The sequence below is a fragment of the Euleptes europaea genome, chromosome 18 (genome assembly GCF_029931775.1).
Source record: "Euleptes europaea isolate rEulEur1 chromosome 18, rEulEur1.hap1, whole genome shotgun sequence".
In the NCBI taxonomy this organism is placed as follows: Eukaryota; Metazoa; Chordata; class Lepidosauria; order Squamata; family Sphaerodactylidae; genus Euleptes; species Euleptes europaea.
Window position 1 is genome coordinate 33,670,949 of NC_079329.1, and position 20,247 is coordinate 33,691,195.

The 20,247-nt window shown below is 46.7% G+C and overlaps 1 protein-coding gene across 1 annotated transcript in view; it reads left to right on the plus strand.

Moving 5' to 3' along the window:
• The window catches only part of ACLY (ATP citrate lyase), an 85,801-nt gene that overhangs the window by 53,420 nt on the left and 12,134 nt on the right, over positions 1-20,247 (plus strand). The window contains exons 14-22 of the mRNA XM_056863195.1: positions 3,183-3,324; positions 5,365-5,533; positions 7,257-7,361; positions 7,693-7,889; positions 8,643-8,724; positions 9,699-9,809; positions 14,598-14,725; positions 17,142-17,235; positions 18,161-18,315. Coding sequence (XP_056719173.1) covers positions 3,183-3,324; positions 5,365-5,533; positions 7,257-7,361; positions 7,693-7,889; positions 8,643-8,724; positions 9,699-9,809; positions 14,598-14,725; positions 17,142-17,235; positions 18,161-18,315 — 1,183 coding nt within the window. The remainder of the gene's footprint in view (positions 1-3,182; positions 3,325-5,364; positions 5,534-7,256; positions 7,362-7,692; positions 7,890-8,642; positions 8,725-9,698; positions 9,810-14,597; positions 14,726-17,141; positions 17,236-18,160; positions 18,316-20,247) is intronic.

The following is a 20,247-nucleotide window of genomic DNA, read 5'->3' on the forward strand; positions in this document are numbered from 1 at the left end:
GGGAATTAAACCCGGTCCTCCAGAATAGAGTCCACCACTCCAAACAACCGCTCTTAACCACTATACCACACTGGCTCTCTGCACACACCACAGCATCTGTGTGGCCCTACATTGCTTGTGCAAGGGGTGTGAACAGGGGCAGGCTTTGCAGTTTTCATTTTGAGCATAGCCATTCCATTGGCAGCAGTGCCAGGTCTCCGCTGCCTGGAGAAAAACTCCTCTAGCTATGCCCGCTGCAGGATCCTCTGCTTTCCTCAAACTTTATACATGGGAGGGGTGGCGGGGGGGGGGAGTGTTCTGAGAGGAAGCTGAGTCAAAGTGTGCCACCTGTCTTCTGGACCCCTTGCCCAACGCAACTGCTTTTCCTGTTGAGGAGATCCCACCAAGCCCCAGGGTTCCTGAGATCCAGTGGCTTTCATAGTAAGCCGAGGACACAGCTGCTCTGATCTCCCTGATCGTAATGTGGTCTAGAACCCAGGGTGGACAATCATGTTGGATTTCTTGCAATGGTGATTCTCTCTTTAACAGATGCATCAGTATCTTCAAGACCTGTTCAAGGTAGGATCCCGCCACTAGCTCAACGTGTCCAGCCTGGCTAACTGTTGCTTGTCCAATTCTTTTCCCCCCCTTAATTGGTTATTTTGGAGGGTGGTTGTTGGGTTTATTTCCACTGTTTTTATCCTCTTTGCAAAAATTTGCAGTGCTGTCAGAGTGACCTCTGTCCCTTCTTGCTTTTGGTGATGTGGGTTTTTTGTTTGTTTGCTATTTTGTTCTTTAAGGCCTCATCCCCAACTATGTTTACTTCCTTTGTAAATGCAGACGTGACATTGAGAGCCCTTAATAGCCGTAGCCAACCTCCGTATCTCTGTATCTCTCCCCTCTTCCCAAAGTTGTACAGTCTCAGTGCAGTCCTTATTGGCATGTCACTATTAAACTGTGTTAGTTGCCACTTCGATTATTTCAGCACAGTAGGGCAGGGACCCTACTGGCATCCATAGCTTACTGGGGGTGCTTTCACACATGCCAAATAATGCACTTTGCAGCTGGATTTTACTGTGTAAAATGGCAAACTCCAGTTGCAAACAGTCAAAGTGCATTGAAAGTGCATTATTCTGCATGTGTGAAAGCACCCTGAGTGTAGTGTAAGCAATGCTTATCAGGCATTTCTATTTGAGAAGTTTCCAGCTAGCGAAATGAACAGGGCCCCCTAGAAAGGCAGCTTTTCCTACAGGATAAGCCATTCCATTGACTGAATCTTGCCAAAATAAATCTGCAAGTGGTGTAGTAAGCAGTGCAACTTTGAGTACAGACCTGAATTCACATCCCTGCTTAGGCTGCAAATCTCACTGGATGGCCTTGGACTGAGTCTCTGGGTTGCAGCTACCACACAGACTTTTTGTGACCATGAAAATGGTTGGATCAACCTCACGGACTCTGCCCTGAGCTTCTTAGTGGAAGAGCATCTTAGAATTCCTGCATTTTGCTTTCTGGACAGAAAAATACCAATTCTGTCGCTTGGCTTCTTTCTCTGTTCTTTTGGCCTTCTGAGTTTAGTTTTTGGTTAAAAAACAAGAGCTGTGCTTTTCCCTACCTCACCAGTATTTTGTGGTAGATTGTTGTTTTCTAGAAGCTTCCTATTGGCATGATGTGTGTCTTGAGCTGTGTTTTTATGAGGTTGCTCAGCATAATGGAGCTGGGTAGGGGGAAAGTCTCAGCAGGGTGACCTCCTTGGGAAATGCGCTGGAAGTGGAGCAGTTGCTTTTCTAACCAAGACCTCAAGGAAGCAATCCTCAGTCAATGTGATCCCCTGCAGTGTAGGGCCTGCCTTCCTGTGTCTCATAAGCAGCCTCCTAGGAACACCGTGGAGATCCCTGCTGCCCATAAGGTCTTCCAACATCTTTGGTGATGCTTCAAAGGGAGCTAGGGGGTGCCCGTTGGATTGTGTGGCACGGCTGCTTGCAGTGGCGAAACTTCTCCAGCTGGCTGTAGTGGATTATTGATCAAACCTATGGGTTGAATCCTGCAATCTGCAGGCAAGAGGATTGCAGATCTTTCCCATGTGCCGCTCTCTTCTGATCCCCAGAGCATTTGTGGCATCCATGTGGTCTAATAGCTATATAGGTTGGGAACCTGTAGAAGGGATGAGGCGGGACCAAAATTGCCCTTTTTGTCAGCACAGCTTGAAAGATGTTGTGTGCTTCAGTAGCCAATAGAAAGAAGTGAAATATTTGGTTGGGGGGAAAGGTCAGTAAAGTGAAATTAACCTATCTAAAGTATTTTCTTGGAAATGTATTTTCCATTAGAATTTAGAGAGTAAGACAAAACATTCTTTGTTCCTTGATCTCCTTATAGATCTGGAGCTGTAATTTTACCCAAAGGAATAACAAAAAAGTAAATTATTTCCCCGTGACTGGTGCCATGTCACTAGGGTTGCCAACCTCCAGGTACTAGCTGGAGATCTCCTGCTGTTACAACTGATCTCCAGCCGATAGAGATCAGATCACCTGGAGAAAATGGCCGCTTTGGCAATTGGACTCTATGGCATTGAAGTCCTTCCCCTCCCCAAACCTTGCCCTCCTCAGGCTCCGCCCCAAAAATCTCCAGGTATTTCACAACCCGGAGCTGGAAACCCTACATGTCACACTCTGCATATCTCCCTCTAATGAAAGGGATGGTTATTCTGTGGAGGTTTCCACGTGTTTGTGGTGTGTGGTGGTGGATTTTTTATAGTATGGTGACAGCCAGTGTGATGTAAGAATGATAAAGATTTCACTGAAAGCTTTTGGGGGGCAGGGACATGGAAGGCTCTGACACTGTGCATGCTCTAGGCAACTACATCGAGGTGGCATCACTTCCCCCCCAGAAGTGACTTCATGGTGTACACAATGCCAGCATTTTCTTTTTCTCTCACTGCTGCTCAGAGCCACATGTGGTTCTTCAACACGTAGGGTTGCCAGGACTCCCGCCGTGGCCAAGGGATGAGAGAATGAAATCTTGTCTTTCGGATGCTTCATATCCAGCACTTTGGTTTCACTTTGGCCGGTCTGTCGGCTCCTTCTTGTAACTCAGAGAAAGGTGCTAGGGTGGGGATGACTCGTAGCTGTGCGTGCGTCAGTGTGTTTCATCGTCATTGTGTGTTGAATGTCTGACCCTGGACGGGCGGGGTTCTTTCCCCTGTGCAGGTAAAGCCACAACCTTGTTCAGCCGTCACACCAAAGCAATTGTATGGGGGATGCAGACCCGGGCCGTGCAGGGGATGCTGGACTTTGACTACACCTGCTCCAGAGACGAGCCTTCGGTAGCTGCCATGGTCTACCCGTTCACGTACGTTCATGGGATCCTGTTCAAGTCCGTCATAGAGAATCACACCTGCTGTATGACGCCAGGCCTTTTTGCTCAACTCCTCCCCTTCCCTACCCTCCGCTTCTGTTTATTTTTTTTAATAAATATGAGGGAAGTGATTTTCTTTCTTTCCATTGCATCTGAAGAAGTGAACTCTAACTCTCAAAAGCTCATGCTGGAATAAATATAAGGTGCCACTGGACTTCAGTTTTGTTTTGCTACAGTTGACTTAACACAACTACCCCTCTGGCGTGCAGCAATCGAGCCAGAAACCACGAGCAAGATCTCCTGGGCCTAGCAGCATCTCATTCTATTTATCCATGTGGCTTATTTATCCTGGCCCAACACTGGCTGAGTTCAGAAATCAGGAAAAAAAACTATGGTTTACTTAAACTAGCTATGGTTAGGGTAATTGTCTGAATTGTCAGCTAGCTATCGTTTAGTTAGGATCCATTATACCCACACCTGAAGCTGCCTTATTAAAAATTATTAGTACAGTTTCTGAATGCAGGCATCCTGGCTTATTCCCTAGAGAAGCTCTCCCTGGCTACAGAGAGCAGGCAATTAAATCAGCATTTGGCAACACAAACCAGGATGATTATCTGTGAGCCTAATCCTGCTTTCCCAAGCTAAATGATATTTAAAATAAGCCATGATTTTGCATGTCTGTGAGTCAAATCCTGCTTTCCCAAGCTAAATGATATTTGAAATAAACCATGATTTTGCATGATGTCCAAATTGACTTCCCACAGGCTTAGCAGCCAGCTGCCCCCTAATATTGTCCCCTTATCCCAGGGTGGTATTTTATGGCCCTCCTGTGGTGTAGTGGTTAGGAACGGTGGACTCTAATCTGGAGAACTGGGTTGTTTCCCCACTCCTCCACATGAAGCCAGCTGGGTGACCTTGGGCTAGTCACAGTTTTCTTAGAGCTCTCTCAGCCCCACCTACCTCACAAGGTGCCTGTGGTGGGGAGAGGAAAGGAAGGAAATTGTAAGCTGGTTTGATCCTCCTTAAAAGGTAGAGAAAATTGGCATATAAAAACCAAGTCTTCTTCATTTTGCTGTTCCTTCATAGCCAGCAAAAGCATACCCACTTAAGGTGGAGTTTTTTCTGAAGTGGCAAATTTGTGTCTGGGCTGTACCACTTTAGACTGCTGGGAGGGGCTCCCATAACTGAATGGTCTTCTGCACAAAACCATTCGTAGACTGAGGCTGCTTTCACAGACATTGGATAATGCCCTTTCAGTGCATTTTCAGTGCATTTTAGCAGCCATTCACAAGTAGATTTTGCTGTTCCACTCGAGCAACTCCAGTTGCAAATGATCACTAAAGCGCATTATTCAAGGTGTGTGAACCCATAGAAAACTGTGGGTTCTACTGCTATTTTCACTGGCAAGCTAGCTTTCTGTTTACTGGGATTTTTTAATGGAGAAGCATTCAATCATACGAGTCAGCTCTTACAGTGTGAAGTGATACAATCTAGGAACAAGGTATACCACCTCAGGAAGACGTAGGCCTAAACAAGGTCAGGAAAAGGAACCAGTTTCAAACTGAGAACAATGCTCTGACTGGTTCTTGTAGGCTATCCAGGCTGTGTGACCATGGCCTTGGTATTTTCTTTCCTGACATTTCACCTGCAGCTGTGGCAGGCATCTTCAGAGGAGTAACACTGAAGGACAGTGTCTCTCTTCACTGTCTCTTCACCTTCAGTGTTACTCCTCTGAAGATGCCTGCCACAGCTGCGGGTGAAACGTCAGGAAAGAAAATACCAAGACCACGGTCACACAGCCCGGATAGCCTACAAGAACCAATGAACTCTGACCGTGAAAGCCTTCGACAATGTTCTGACTGTCGGGCAGGGTACAAGTGTGTAGACCAAGCAAATAAGTACACTTCTATCTGCTGCATGCTGTTGCACCAGAAGTTTAAATTATAAACATGGACTTAGGGTCCCTGCTGTTCTCATATGGATGTCCATGTCTCTCTGGCACAAAGAAATACATTTGGATTGTTTTACTCCTAGTGGTGACCACAAACAGAAGTTCTACTGGGGCCACAAAGAGATCCTCATCCCCGTCTTCAAGAACATGGCGGATGCCATGAGGAAGCACCCGGAAGTGGATGTGTTGATCAACTTTGCATCTCTTCGCTCAGCATATGACAGCACCATGGAGACCATGAACTATCCACAGGTTTGTGGGGCAGGTGGAACCTGTGTGCAAAGACCCAGTGGCAATCCCATTTGGAACCCCTGAAACCAAATCCTCTTCTTTCTCTGTTGAGCTGCCTCTCAAATGTTTATCATAACCCTCGTGGGGGTTGGGGGGTTGAGGGGGAGGCAGAAAGGTGAATGAAAAGTTTTGGAAACTTCTGTTTCTTTTCCTTCCCTTGTAAAACTTTTATCGTCACATTTTCAAGCTTCAACCCTGTGAGCTAGGCATATCCTGTATTTCAAAAGAAATGCAGAGGGATATGTGATAGAGGTCTATAAATTTATGCATGGTATGAAGACAGTGGACAGGGAGAAGCTTTTCTCTCTCATAATACTAGAACACGGGATCATCTGCTGAAGCTGGAAGGTGAGAGATTCAAAACAGATAAAAGGAAGTATTTCTTCACACAACGCATAGTTAAATTGTGGAACTCCCTGCTCCAGGATGTGGTGATGGCTGCCAACTTGGAAGGCTTTAAGAAGGGAGTGGACATGTTCATGGAGGAGAGGGCTATTCATGGCTGCTAGTAAAAATGGATACTAGTCATGATGCATACCTATTCTCTCCAGGATCAGAGGAGCATGCCTGTTATATTAGATGCTGTGGAACACAGGCATGATAATGCTGCTGCAGTTGTCTTGTTTGTGGGCTTCCTAGAGGCACCTGGTTGGCCACGGTGTGAACAGACAGCTGGACCTGATGAATCTTGGTCTGACCCAGCATGGCCTTTCTTATGTTCTTGTGTCTTTCCCCTGCTGGCAGAATCCACAGTCATCCATGAGAGTAGACTTGTTCCTTTTATGTGGGCTTGCAACTTATGGTTTTATTTGTCCCACCCGTCCCATATCCGAGCAGTTGCCAAACTGTGCTGCTGCACAGTGCTGTCATCCCTAAATTCTGCCCTTATACTCCCTCCCTTTCTTCCTTGGTCACTCTTAATGATGGCTTCAGCTTGTATCCAAACCAGCATAACTGCAGGGTGACTGAGAGCAGGCTTGTGACTTTATTTCTGTACGGCACCTAGAATGTGGTAGTGAGTTTTTTTCTTCCATAAAGAAGGAGGAGGAGGATAACTGTAGACTGAAACCTTGGTTAGAAGCTAGTTTCTATCTCTGGTTTAAAAGTTTGTGTCAGATATGTTCAAACCAACGTAACCATAATGCTGAATCATAGTTAACATCAATGAAGAAAGTAGGGGGAAAGGTGGAGTGCAGGGGGAGAGAGGAAGGACCGTCGGAACCTGCAGAGCATTCTTGGTTGTCAAACCGTTGTTTGGCCTTCAACTTCCATGATGTTTGGACCAGAGCATTGAGTTGACAAGGCCTGCTGAAATCCTAGATGTCAAGAGAGGTAGCCGAGGAAGATTTTCAGTGGCTCGGGCATATGGCATCAGTTTCCTTGCCTTCCATCTCTTCCCTTCCCCTCATGATTACCAAAATGGGAATAAATTGCATCAAATGGGAGGGATTTCGCAAAGTGGCTCAGTTTGCAGCATTAAGGCAGGTTGCAGAATTCAGCTAGTGCAGAATATAGATCACCTGGGTGCCGAATGTAGCACAGAATACACTTCTTTTAGCATTTAAGGGGAGGCCAATCTACGTCTGTCCTCACCCGTTGGAGCCTAAAGTCTTCCTGAGCTTTCCTGACTCTTGCTGCATACAGAGGAAAGATGGACTGACTGTCGCTTTTCTCTCGGCTACAGATTCGTACTGTGGCGATCATTGCGGAAGGCATCCCAGAGGCACTGACCCGCAGATTAATCAAGAAAGCAGATGAAAAAGGAGTTACGATTATTGGACCTGCAACGGTAAGAGATTTTTTGTGTGGTTTTTTTATGGCTAGAGAAGGATTTACTGTTGAGCTGTGGTAGAGAATATTCAAGTGTATTGTGGCTTTCCTTCTGGTTTTAGTAGATGGATCTCGTGCTTGATTTAGTGTAGCTGTGATGGATGCTTTGGTTAAACCACCAGTCTTGAGCTAGGGCTTTAAAATGGGAGTTATAGCTGTGAAGGTGTGTCCTGCAATTAATCTTGGTATGGTTCATGTGTCTGTTTTGTGTAAAAAATTCTGAATGCTGTTAAGCCATTGTGTGAATGACAGAGAATTTGATCTTTGATCTCCTTGTCTTCATTTTATAGGTAGGGGGGATCAAGCCAGGCTGTTTTAAGATTGGAAACACGGGTGGAATGTTGGACAACATCTTGGCATCGAAGTTGTACCGCCCTGGCAGTGTAGCCTACGTTTCCCGTTCAGGAGGGATGTCCAACGAACTCAACAACATCATCTCCAGGACCACGGACGGGGTCTTCGAAGGAGTAGCCATTGGTGGGGACAGGTGAGGACACAGATCTCACAAACTATACGACTGCAGCCTTTTCCTTCCTATGTTCCACAGCACCTAATATAATAGGCATGCTTCTCTGATCCTGGAGAGAATAGGGATGCATCATGACTAGTATCCATTTTGACTAGTAGCCATGAATAGCCCTTTCCTCCATGAACATGTTCACTTTCTTCTTAAACCCTTCCAAGTTGGCAGCCATCACTGCATCCTGGGGCAGGGAGTTCCACAATTTAACTATGCGTTGTGTGAAGAAATACTTCCCTTTATCTGTTTTGAATCTCTCACCCTCTCTCACCTTTGTTTTGAATCTCTCACCCCCCCGTTTCAGCAGATAACCCCGCCTTCTAGTTTTATGAGAGAGGGAGAAAAGGTTCTCCCTGTCCACTCTCTCCATACCATGCATATAGTGCCTAAGTTGTCAACAACTCCTAAGTCAGGGGAGGATACATGTGAACATAGAAAGCTGTCTTGTTCTGTATCAGAACATTGGGTTCACTTGCCCAACCTCTGAGTGGCAGAAGCATTACAGGATCTCATGCCAGGGTCTGGAGGTACCAGAGACTGAACATTGGGGCTTCTATGTACAAAGCCTATGTTCATCCACTAAGCTACGATGTCTCCCATCTTTGGAACAGAGGGGGAAAACTGAATTGTTCGTACTTCAGTGGCTAATTTTGCTTCCCCGTGCAGTATCTTTAAACATCCCCAACACACAACAGATATTTTTTGTTTCCTTCTTCCTAGATATCCTGGTTCTACTTTCATGGATCATGTTTTACGCTACCAGGACACTCCAGGGGTGAAGATGATAGTAGTGCTTGGAGAAGTGAGTATCTTGTATTCGATTTTTCTCTCTTTTGGAAAAAGTATGGGTTGGATCCAGCGCAAAATTTCTGCTTGTGCTAGAGCTCTTGCATAATCAGATGCTGGCGGGTAGGGTTAACCATCCCTTACCCCCTGAACTGCCCTCATGCAATTTCGCTTTTCTCTAGAGCAGAGGTTCCCAAACTTTTTGAATCATGGAGCACTTTTCAGGAGAGAAATTCTTCGCGGAGCACTAATTTTCACCTAGCACCTATATACTAAACCAAATGACAGTAGTATTTTTCTTTCCAATCTCTTCATGGAGCACTAGAAGATGCTTCGCAGAGCACCAAGTGCTCCTTGGGACACAGTTTGGGAAACACTAGAGGCTTGGCAGCTGGCATTATTGTATTCTTTAAGGGGGAAATGTTCTTATTTTGCCTGTTCTTTTTTTTTGGGGGGGGGGAATCTCTCTGTGGATGCTTTTTCTTTGTAAATCCAGAGCAATTGTGGGGATTTTTTCTAAATTCTCTGGAGTTTTTTTGTTTTGAGAGCCAGTGTGGTATACTGGTTAAGAGCGGCAGAGTCTAATCTGGAGATCCAGGTTCGATTCCCCACTCCTCCACATGCAGCCTGCTGGGTGACCTTGGGCCAGTCACAGTTCTCTGTGAACTCTCTCAGCCCATGTGGAGGCAGACAATGGCAAACCACCTCTGAACGTATCTTGCCTTGAAAACCCTACAGGGTCGCCATAAGTCAGCTGTGACTTGACGGCACACACAAACATTTCTTTTTTATATCATGTAGTTTTGTGTTTGGAAAACTAGTACTCAAGTTTTAAATGGAAAAAAACAAACATTTCCAGTCGTAATCTTGAGGGCTTCCTTAGTGTCGCTGTTATCCTTTTTTCCAAACTTAACCATATGTCAAGATCTGCGGCCTCCTGTTTGTGAACATGTTTGGTTTCATGGGGCAACGCTTCTCTCCTTTCCCTAGATCGGAGGAACAGAGGAGTACAAGATCTGCAGAGGGGTTAAAGAAGGCCGGATCACTAAACCTGTCGTCTGCTGGTGTATTGGGACCTGCGCAACCATGTTCTCTTCAGAGGTAAAGGGATGTATAATAAAAAGGAGAGCTGTTGGACAGGGGGTTGAATGGGACTGAGGATATTAATAGCTGCCAGACCCTGGACTCTAAAATAGGCAATTAAAGTCCCCCAAAACCTTTACATTAGGAACTGGATGTGACAAAAGGGAAGCTTTCAGGGACAGCGGGATGCTCTGTAAGGAAACCAGGTCAAATTATAGGGTTGGGTCCAGGCTAAATTTTCCAGTGGCAGAATAGGACTTCGGAATAACATTAAGAGGCATTTTTCACGGTAGATTTTGCTTCTGTTTTGCCACGGACTAAAAAAACACACGATTTATCCCCGTCAATTATCTGTAGTTTTGGTTTTTCATGGGAACAAAGTACGCTGTATTTGACAACGGTTTGGTCTGTCCCTTTTGCAGGAGGCCTCCCCTTCCAACAGGCTCATTGTTTATGCCTGCCCCCAGCTACTCCCCAACTCCGCCCAGCAGATTACCTCGTTCGGTTCACTAGCCCCAGCACAAAAAACAAGCACCAGTCCCTCTGGTCTTCTCCATTTTTCTTCCACCCTCGCTCTGTTCTGCTTTTGGAACAGTCAGATTCCAAATTGTGGGGGTGGGGGGGCCAGGCAGCGCTTTCCTCAAAGCTTCCCTCTATTTTCTATAGGTGTGGAACCCATTGCCCTTTAATGATAGACAGGATTGGGGGGGGGGGCAGGGAATCCATGTGCCCAGAGAAGTGTTTAGCTGAAAGTGGGAAAGGCGGGGTGGGGGGAGAGGAAAGAAGGCCCCTGGATTGCGCACCGGTCGTGATCCGGCCACATTGCATCGTGAGAGACAGGAGGGCTCCTAGCTTGCGCGCCAGCCCCGATCCAGCCAGTGTGCATGGGGGGGGGGGGAGAGGAAAGAAGGCCCCTGGATTGCGCGCCGGCCGTGATCCGGCCACATTGCATCATGAGAGACAGGAGGGCTCCTAGCTTGCGCGCCAGCCCCGATCCAGCCAGTGTGCATGGCGGGGGGGGGGGGGAAGAGGAAAGAAGGCCCTTGGATTTCGCGCCGGCCATGATCCGGCCATGATCCGGCCACATTGCATCGTGAGAGACAGGAGGGCTCCTAGCTTGCGCGCCAGCCCCAATCCAGCCAGTGTGCATGGCGGGGCGGGGAGAGGAAAGAAGGCCCCTGGATTGCACGTCGGCCATGATCCGGCCATAGTGCATCTAGAGAGAGGAGGGAGATAAGAGCAGGCTGACCGCCCCTCTGCAGAAGAGTGATGGGAGGGAGTTTTGCCTTGGGTTTTCTGCTCTCAGGATGCACATTTTTCCCATCCGATTTCTCAAAAATCCCCCCTCCCCTCTGGGGCAGAGGGGCCAACAGCCCCTTCCCTTGAACATCCCCCCCCCCACTGGTCCAGCTGCCCTAGACTGAGCTGCCACCACCACCACCCCCAGGGCGCGAGGAGCACATGGCATGGCCCCGCCGGTCTCCCCCTGGAGCCATCCGTCCGACGTCCCCCTGGGCTTGGAGGTGTGGGCCCAGCTCCAAGGCCCATCCCGGGCGAGGGGCAGGGAAGGCGTGCGGGGACGGAGGGAGAGAAGTGCCAGGATTCTAGGCAGGCAGGCAGCAAAAGGGGCGGTATTCTTGTCCGAGCGCAGAACTCCCCCAGCCAATCACCGTTCTTGGGGGAGGAGAAAGGAGATGTCCCGGGGAGCGAAGCAAACATTTTTTCATAGGCATCCGCGCAACAAAACACGCGTCCACAGGAAAGATTGTCTCAAAAGTGGTTTGGATTGCCTCTCCTTTAATGCGGCTTATTTTGCTCAGTGGGGGAAAATACGGATCTCCAGTGAATAACCAAAATTTGACTCTGACGCAAATCAGCGTCGAAACAGCAGCAAATCTCCGTGAATACCCCAAAGAGAGATTTGGTGAGATTGCCGATTTAGACCAGATCCAGCCCAGAGTTTCTCTCCTTCTGTCAGTGCCAGAAGAAGTGTTGGTATTTATATGTCGACTTTCTCTGACACTTAAGGAAGAATCAAACCGGCTTACAATCACCTTCCCTTCCCCTCCCCACAAGACACCCAGTGAGGTAGGTGGGGCTGAGAGAGCTCTAAGAGAACTGTGACTAGCCCAAGGTCACCCAGCTGGCTTCATGTGGAGGAGTGGAGAAACAAACCCAATTCACCAGATTAGTGTCTGCCACTCATGTGGAGAAGTGGGGAATCAAACCTGGTTCTCTAGATCAGAGTCCACCGTTCCAAACCACTGCTCTTAACCACTACACCACGCTGGCTTCAAGCCAGGTGGAGGCAGCCACAATATCTGGCTGCTCGGCTGTTCCTCTCTGTCCTGTACCCTCATATCAGCAAGGATTCTGCCTTCCTACTCCCTCCACCCCCATCTTAGGTCTAGCTGTCATGTGCAAGAGAATGAGCTGGCAGAATGGACTGTAGGTGGTGGACTCTGGTTTTTAATGCAAAGGAGAAAACTCCATGCCAATGGAAAACCAGCATAGCAAGTGGATGAGAGCCAGCTTGGTGTAGTGGTTAAGAGCAGTGGTTTGGAGTGGTGGACTCTAATCTGGAGAACCGGGTTTGATTCCCGACTCCTCCGCACGAAGCCAGCTGGGTGACCTTGGGCTAGTCACAGTTCTCTTAGAGCTCTCTCAGCCCTACCTACCTCACAGGGTGTCTGTTGTGGGGAGGGGGAGGGAAGGTATTTGTAAGCTGGTTTGATTCTTCCTTAAGCGGTAGAGAAAACTGGCATATGAAAACCAACTCTTCTTCTTCCTCCTCCTCCTTCCTTCCTTCTTTCTTCTTCTCCTCCTGCTCCCCGCCCCCCATCGCTGTGCTTGCTGTGCTGGCTGCAGCTTCCAAACTGCGATCCTCTACCTGTAGTATAGCATGGTATAGCCCATTTTATCACTTCATCCTCTTGCCTTTCTCTCCCCTGCCCCTCACACTATACTGTAAGGATGCTTTTCCTCCCTTCCCTCCTGTGTTCTCAAACACAGAATTTCAGAACTGCTCTCTGTCACTCTCCAATGGATTTCACTTCTTCCTGTATGACTGTACTTGTCAACTAGACTCCGCCTCTGTGCATGTAGCATATGCGCATTGTTGTCCTGGTCTTGTTTCCACCCAAACGTCTATGGTCTGTGAACACTTTAATCTTAGAAGCTAAAGAAGAAGCAGGACTAGCATGGGGTAGTGGTTAAGAGTGGTGGTTTGGAGCGGTGGACTCTAATCTGGAGAACCGGGCTTGATTCCCCACTCCTCCATATGAGCTGTGGACTCTAATCTGGTGAACATGGTTGGTTTCCCTACTATACATAAGGCCAGCTGGGTGACCTTGGGCTAGTCACACTCTCAGCCCCACTTACCTCACAAGGTGTCTGTTGTTGGGAGGGGAAGGGAAGGTGATTGTAAGCCAGTTTGATTCTCACTTAAGTTGTAGAGAAAGTCGCCAACTCTTCTTCTTCTTCTAATGCAAAGTAAATTTGCATTTTGAAGGTGTGGAAACTTTATTTTTTAAAATAAAAGACAGAAGGATGTCCTAACAGAAAAGGACTGGGAGAACAAACTGGCCAAATACGCACTAATGGCAAAATTGACCAATTATCTGAACAAAAGACCAATTAAAGAATTGCAAGATAAATAGAAAGCATGTCACTTATACTATTTTTAAGTAAGGAGGTGTAAAAAAGGTGGTTGCTGTAATGACATATATGTAAAATGAAAAAAAATTCTTGACATATTGTACTGAAAAGCGCCCAAAAAGCAAGGAAAACATTTTTAAATATTTCAGAAATATCCTTAGAAATACAATTATAACAATAATTACTATAATAAGTATTTTTATCTAGTATACATTTCATAACATGGCTCAAAGTCAATATTGTGTACATCAAGAATGATATAAGTACCCTATTAATTACATTAAGAATATTAGTATATTTAGTTCAATACGTATTATTACTATATTATTATATTATACCGTGTTTCCCTGAAAATAAGACATAGCCATAAAATAAGCCGTAGCAGCATTTCTAAGCATTTGCTTAATATAAGCCATACCCCGAAAATAAGGCACCCCGGGGCTGGTGTGGAGAAGACCAGGAGGAGCCCAGCTGGGCAGATGCAGTCTCCCGCGGCTGCTTCAAAGGCCCGGCAACCAGCGCGCCTGGGGCTGGGGTGGAAAAGACCAGGAGGAGCCCAGCTCAGCAGAGGCGGTCTCCCGCAGCCGCTTCAAAGGCTCTGCAACCAGCGCGCCCGGGCCTCTGGGGGCGGGGAAGACAGGAGGAGCCCAGCTGAGCCGATGCAGTCTCCCGCCGCCACTTCAAAGGCCCGGCAACCAGCGCACCTGGGCCTCTGGGGGCGGGACCGGAAGGGGGTGGTAAGGGGAGAACGGGAGCCGAGAGGGAGGACAGTTCTGATTCCCTCGGAATAAGACATCCCCTGAAAATAAGCCATAGTGTGTCTTCTTGAGGAAAAATAAATATAAGACAGTGTCTTATTTTCGGGGAAACACGGCACATCATTTATAATTGTTATTATTTCTTTTTTTTAATGCACATTACTCATAACAATAGTGGTTGTTATTCTTTCTTTTTATTCTGATGTTATGAACGCAACTGTAACCATGGGCATGATTACAACCTTTAATTTTTCTTCTATATTATGTGTTTATATTCTGGTTTTATATATTTATTAAAAATAAAAACATACTAGAAATATAGATGTGGATTTGAATTCAGCAACTAAGATACCAGCCTTGCTGAAGGCCTTTCCTGTGTCTCATTTCACAGGTCCAGTTTGGACACGCAGGGGCGTGTGCCAATCAGGCATCCGAAACGGCCGTGGCCAAGAACCAAGCCCTGAAAGAAGTGGGTGTTTATGTACCTCGGAGTTTCGATGAGCTGGGCGAAGTGATTCAGTAAGTGGGTTGGTGGAGCATCTTTTTCCCCTCCTAAGTTTTAAAAGTTTTATTTCTATTCACAAACATATAACCATTTAAAGACAAACAGCCCATTCCTGAGGCTGGGGGCTGAATCATCTTAGGAGGCGGCGTGACCTCTACGCCAGAGTCCATGCCACTTGCGCCGTGCAAACTGGCACAGATGCCGGATCCCCTGAATTGCAGCAGCAGCACAGCTCCCCACTAGTGTTCTCCCAGCGCAAGTCCCCACGCCGGCGTTTTAAGGGGCAGAGCTGCCTTCAGGAAGCTTCCAAACCCCTTTCTCTCCGGGAATGCCTCCCGGGCGCCAGCTGTCTTGTACCACTTTTTTTAGTGGTGTAGGCGCGCTTTCCCCTATGGGGGTGGGAAAAGCCTTTTTATTGATTTTTATATTGGAAAACGGGCTTTCCCCCCCCTCCGCTGCGGCCGGGAAGCCTCTGAGGAGGCTTCTCAGCTGCGCCATCCTGGCTGCTACAGTCCTGTCCCCCGCAGGAATGGGCTGTATCAGTCATATTATTACAGTGTATATGGAGCTTACTTTTTAAAATTACATTTTAGTAGTTCACTTCTTTGAGTTATGTTAGTCTGTCTTCTCAATATACCTTCATAACTAATACCAGTGATTATAAGACATTTGTTACCTATATCTTTCTTCTGGTGTACTGGTTAAGAGCGGTGATTTGGAGCAGTGGACTCTGATCTGGAGAACCGGATTTGATTCCCCACTCCTCCACATGAATGGCGAAGGCTAATTTGGTGAACCGGGTTTGTTTCCCCACTCCTACACACGAAGCCAGCTGGGTGACCTTGGGCTAGTCACACTCTCTCAGCCCCACCCACCTCACAGGGTGTCTGTTGTAGGGAGGGGGGAAGGTGATTGTAAGCCAGTTTGATTCTTCGTTAAGTGGTAGAGAAAGTCGGCATTTAAAAACTAACTTTTCTATTTTGATTTCATTTTATTCTTAATTTTCACCTATATCGTTAAAGAAAACGTTCCATTTACCCTGAAATTCTAAAATTGGTCTATTATGTAGGTTAGGATGTTAGTTTTGCCGAGGTCGCATGTTTGGTTAGTTTATTCATCCACTTATTGGTGGGAGCGTCCTTGTGATCATCTTGCTAAGGGGGAAGATGCTGGCCCAAAGGCTGAGAAGCAAATATCAGAACCATGGCAGGGGTGGGCCTTAAGAGCAGGGTTGGCATCTCCCTTCTAACTGGTTAGATCAGTGGTGTCAAACATAAGGCCCGTGGGCAGGATCTGGCCCCTTGAGAGCTCCTATCTTGTCCTTGCCACCCCCCACCCCCCACTCACGATCTGGGCTGGCAAGGCATGGCCCGGCCTGACCCGATCAAGTGACATTTATGTCATATCCGGCCCTCATGACAAATTGAGTTTGACACCCCTGGGTTCGATGCTGCATTGCTTCCTTTGGCTGTCCATAATCCTAAGTAGTCTTTCCCTCCGGTTTGGGGGACAAAGTCCCAGACAAGACCTAAGAGCCTGTCTCAGTACTACCCTGCCTGTGTGAAAGCAGCCCGACCAATTGAGAGTTCTGCCTGTCGAATCAGACAGGCTCTTCAGAGTTCAAGGCTCCTCCATCAGCAGGCACAGGAATTGGAAGGAAGTCTTATTGAAAGGGCTGCTGCTTCCTGCTCAGTGGCTAGTTATCCGAAGGAGCAGGGAAGACTAGCTGTCAAGAAGGGAAGTGAAACAGAGCCTTGTTCTTCATCTTGGGGACCCTATTTGGGTGGAAAGGTGGCATATATTTTAAAGAAAAATCAAATATTGGATATTCTCCATTATAAGCTGATTATAACATTGGGGTGGGGGGTAGGAACTGCAAATATTGTGATCATGTGTGACATACACTTACTTCTTCAGTGCACTAAAGCTTGTAAAGGTTAGATCTAAGCAAACTTCCCCGGCAATACAGGGTTGGGGCCTCTTCAGAAAAGGCTCTGCTTCTAGCCCTGTCAGTTTGACAACCACCCTCTCAGACCAAAAGCTGTCCAGAAATAAATGTCAAAGGCATTTTCTAGCCTTCTGCTAAGATCCTTTATGCTGCCACCTTTGGCGGATTTCTTAGTATCTCTGTTTGCCGGGGGTCCCCTTAGTTGGGTTAGAGAAAAAATCCACTGAGCTGTGTAAAAGGCTCCTGTTCTCTGTTTGTGAGAGTTACTGTTAGCAACTCTTGGGCACCATTGCCGGAAAGTTCAGAAGACTAGAACCTTGTAAAGAGGAGATTCTCCTTTTTGAGGGTAATGAGGGATGGTTTGGAAAAATTGTAACCAAGTTTAAGTATGCCCAGATGGCAAAAGACCAAACACTTCTCTGAAATGTGAGCCTCATACATATCCAGGAGCAGGTGTTTATTCATCCTCTCCTTCTTCCTAGGTCTGTATATGAAGATCTTGTTTCCAAGGGTGTGATTGAGCCGGCTCAGGAGGTTCCTCCCCCTACTGTGCCAATGGATTACTCGTGGGCAAGGGTAAGTTTGCTCTTTTCTGGATGATTACTGGTCTATGAAGGGAGTTTGGTTGAACTGGCTTCTTGGAATCATCCAGTCAAAAACTTCTGAAAGATCGCATAAGCTTATACAGAAAGAAGCTGGTCAGTTAAAAGATGGCATCTGCCTGTTGGGGGTTGGAAATCCTGCCTGCTAACACCTTTGAACACAGTAGCTTGCAAGAGAACTGAAGGATAGTTGTCTGTTGGTGTCTCTTTTTTAAAAATGAATTGTTTTGAGGCGGGAAATGGAAAAGGGATCTCCTTTGACTACCCAAAAAGGCTGTGTTGCTGATCTTGGAACCTGCAGGAACAAATGGCCATGTTATATGGGGGCTGTGCCAAGCAGGAGCATTTGATGAGGTGGTGTGGGAAAGCTGGCTGGATTTAACCCTTAATTCCTACTTGCATGATTGACTGTTCGTTCATACGAAAATATTCCCTTGACATAGAAAACCTGAGCATCAAGGAGACCATCAGGCTAGAAGCTCTATCTCTGAAGTGTCAGCTTTCGATGTTAAGGGAATATGTTTTTGTATGGAGGAGCATTCACCCATGAAAGCCAGAACTGGTCCTCAGACTGGTCCTTCAAAATATTCAAATGTTTAGTTGATGGAGGCACATTCAGTCCCGTTGCACATCTTAAGTCTTTATTAGACCAACGATCGTCTAAAAATGGTACCTTAAATTCTAATGGTCACTTCTTAATAAAATCTACAGCCTAATTTGGTTTGATTGTGGTCAATGGGAATTCAAAGTTTGATAAAGCAGGCGATTTCACCTATTTATCTGTCACGGGATGTAGTACAATAGTAGCGGTCCTGTTGAGTGTGGAGTTGTCCAGTCGCAGGCATATCCCTTCAGTGAGAACCAAGCCAGCCGTTGACTGTTCTCCCTGCAACCTTTAGGAACTTGGTTTGATCCGGAAACCGGCTTCCTTCATGACGAGCATCTGCGATGAGCGGGGCCAGGAGCTGATCTATGCCGGCATGCCCATCACTGAGGTCTTCAAAGAAGAGATGGGGATCGGTGGTGTCTTGGGTCTGTTGTGGTTCCAGAGAAGGTGAGCACAGTTTTCCGGACAGGGGTTTGTGCACCTTCTGGCCCTAGAAAGAGTTTGATTCCCCACATATACCTCATCCTTTCTTCTCAGCCTGTCATAGAATCATAGAGTTGGAAGGGACCACCAGGGTCATCTAGTCCAGCCGCCTGCACAATGCAGGAAATTCACAAGTACCTCCCCCCACACACACACCCAGCAACCCCTACTCCATGCTCAGAAGATGGCCAAGATGTCCTCTCTCTCATCATCTTCTCGATATGCAGAAGGTCGCAGGTTCAGTCCCCGGCATCTCCAAGGAACCAGGCAAGTAGGTGAGGTGAAAGACCTCTTCCCGAGACCCTGGAGAGTTGCTGCCGGTCTGAGTAGACGATACTGACTTCAATAGACCAAGGGTCTGATTCAGTATAAGGCAGCTTCATGTGTTCATGTGACCAGTGAAAGGAAGCTTTTCTTCAGACCATACTATCCGCTGTGGTGACACTTTCCGTAAATAGCTTAAGGAGATTATTAGATCAGTACCAGGAGGTCTGTTGATGGCTGCTAGCCATGGAGATTGAAAACAGAGCCTCCATGTTGCCTTAGAATATTTCCAACTATCAGATTCTATAAAAACCCAGCATGGCAACATCAAGCGAACTATTTTTCTTCTTCACAAGTCAAGCAGCTTATTTTTTTTTCCAAAAAAAAAGGAGGGTGAGAAACCTGTGATAGAAGACTGGGGAAAAAGTATACAGCACCAGAAGTTGCAAGGCGTTTAACTAACAACTTGTAGCAACTACAAAAACATACAAAATAGCTCTGACAAAGAAATTGCGATATTCTATGTACATAAATACTTGTAAGATAAAACTCAAACATGAGCCAAGTTTATAAGAAAGGAGATAGGTCCAAGCAGTCATTAAGACCATGCAGAGATAATGTATTTAAAGTGAAAATCCAGTGGGCCTCCCTGGGTAACAGTAATTTTTCCATGTTGTGAGATTGTTAGGGTCTGGGTAAGTATCCTGTCAATAACAAAAAACTTAGAATCAGATGGTAAATGGTGAAGAACTGGGTTCGATTCCCCACTCCTCCACATGAAGCCTGCTGGGTGACCTTGGGCCAGTCCAAGTTCTCTCAGCTCATGTGGAGGCAGACAATGGAAAACCACCCTACAGGGTTGCCATAAGCCAGGTGTGACTTGACGGCACTTTCCTCTTTCAGTGGCAATTATAGCCTAGCAAACAGCATTAGGAGACATTTCCTCCCGTTTATCCTGGCACAACCTCTAGGATCTGTCAAGTAATCCCTTTTATCAATGTGGTCTGTGTGTCAAGTTTAGACTGGCAGGCATTCTTGATAGCTGTGGTCGGTCCAGCCCTTTTTCATCAGTCGCCCAGCCAGACCTTTCCTGTTGGAACTATTCAGAAAAAAAGTGTAAGACTTTCTTAAGTCAGAGAAACCAAATAAGTTTGTTATAACAAATTTTGTTAGTCTTTAAGTTGTTGCAAGAAAGATGCTTACAGTGTGTCTGCTGCCACAGACCAAGACAGCTACCCAGTGGAATTTGTGTAGAACATTTTTTAGTCTTGGGTTCCTTGGCTTGTTTGAGTCCTCCTCTCTGGAGTGTGTGTCTGCAAGGTGCTGTTAAGTCACAATCGACTAATGGTGACCCCATAGGGTGTTCAAGGCAAGAGACATTCAGAGGTGGTTTGCCATTGCCTTGCCTCTGGGTAGAGACCCTGGACTTTCTTGGTGGTCTCCCATCCAAGTCCTAACCAGGGCCGACCCTGGTTAGCTTCTGAAATCTGACAAGATCAGGCTAGCCAGGACCATCCAGGACACGCTAGAGCAGGGGTCGGCAAACTCATTAGTCAACAGAGCCAAATATCAACAGTACAACGATTGAGATTTCTTTTGAGAGCCAAAACGCCTTTTAACAACCATTCATGC